The 753-nt window shown below is 47.0% G+C and overlaps 1 protein-coding gene across 1 annotated transcript in view; it reads left to right on the top strand.

The window, feature by feature from the left end:
• CCDC51 (coiled-coil domain containing 51) overlaps positions 1–193 on the top strand; it is a 3,171-nt gene extending 2,978 nt beyond the window's left edge. The window contains 1 exon segment of the mRNA XM_009071482.1: positions 1–193. This exon segment is cut by the window's left edge and continues 24 nt beyond it. Within this exon segment, the coding sequence (XP_009069730.1) occupies positions 1–193 (193 nt within the window).
• Positions 194–753: the final 560 nt, after the last annotated feature.

Raw genomic sequence — 753 nt, 5'->3', positions numbered from 1 at the left:
AGTGATTCCCAGGTCTCCAGGGGAGGGCAAGAGCCATGCTTCTGCTGTCAGGGATGTGATTTTAGAATTGTGTGATACCGAGCGGAGACTGGAAACACAAATCAAGAGAAGTTCTATTTACAGCAGTGCACTGACATGTGCTATGTTTGCCATTACTCTCCCTGTGCTCTATATTATACTTAAAGGGAACTGATTGCTAATTAATTGCTACAACTTGCACTCTGAGTAGTAGAGTACAAGTCCAAATAAAGCTGCCTTAGCATTTGTGGTTATGCATTCTCCTGTATATTTGAAAAACTTGTAAAGCCTTAGTCCAGCTACTGCTGCAGGCTCTGTGTTAAGTCTCTGTCATGTGCTGTGCTTTTTAAAAAGCAAAGGAAATGCCACTGTTTGATCTCTTCATTTCATTCACTGTTTCACTCTTACTCTCTAGTCTTGTATTTCAGAATAGCACCCCAAAATGCCCCTCTACAACCCCAAATTGCAACCAAATGTCCTTCAGAAGACCCCAAATTGTACCCCTAGTGCCCCAGGTTGCTCCCAATGCCCCACATCACCCCACAGGGGTCTCAAATGTCCCCATCAGGCTCTAGCTCACCCCTCTGGGCCTCAAGTTTGCATCCCCAGTTGCCTCGGACAGATCCCATAATGTAATCCTGGTGCCTCAAACTGCCTGTTAAGGCCCAGCTTACCCCCAGGTGCCCTGACCTACCCTCCAGCTGCCCCACATCCCTTTACCCAGCCCCATGAAGT

Source organism: Acanthisitta chloris, unplaced genomic scaffold (genome assembly GCF_000695815.1).
Source record: "Acanthisitta chloris isolate BGI_N310 unplaced genomic scaffold, ASM69581v1 scaffold29403, whole genome shotgun sequence".
Taxonomy (NCBI): Eukaryota; Metazoa; Chordata; class Aves; order Passeriformes; family Acanthisittidae; genus Acanthisitta; species Acanthisitta chloris.
This window is presented reverse-complemented; position numbering and strand designations above follow the sequence as displayed.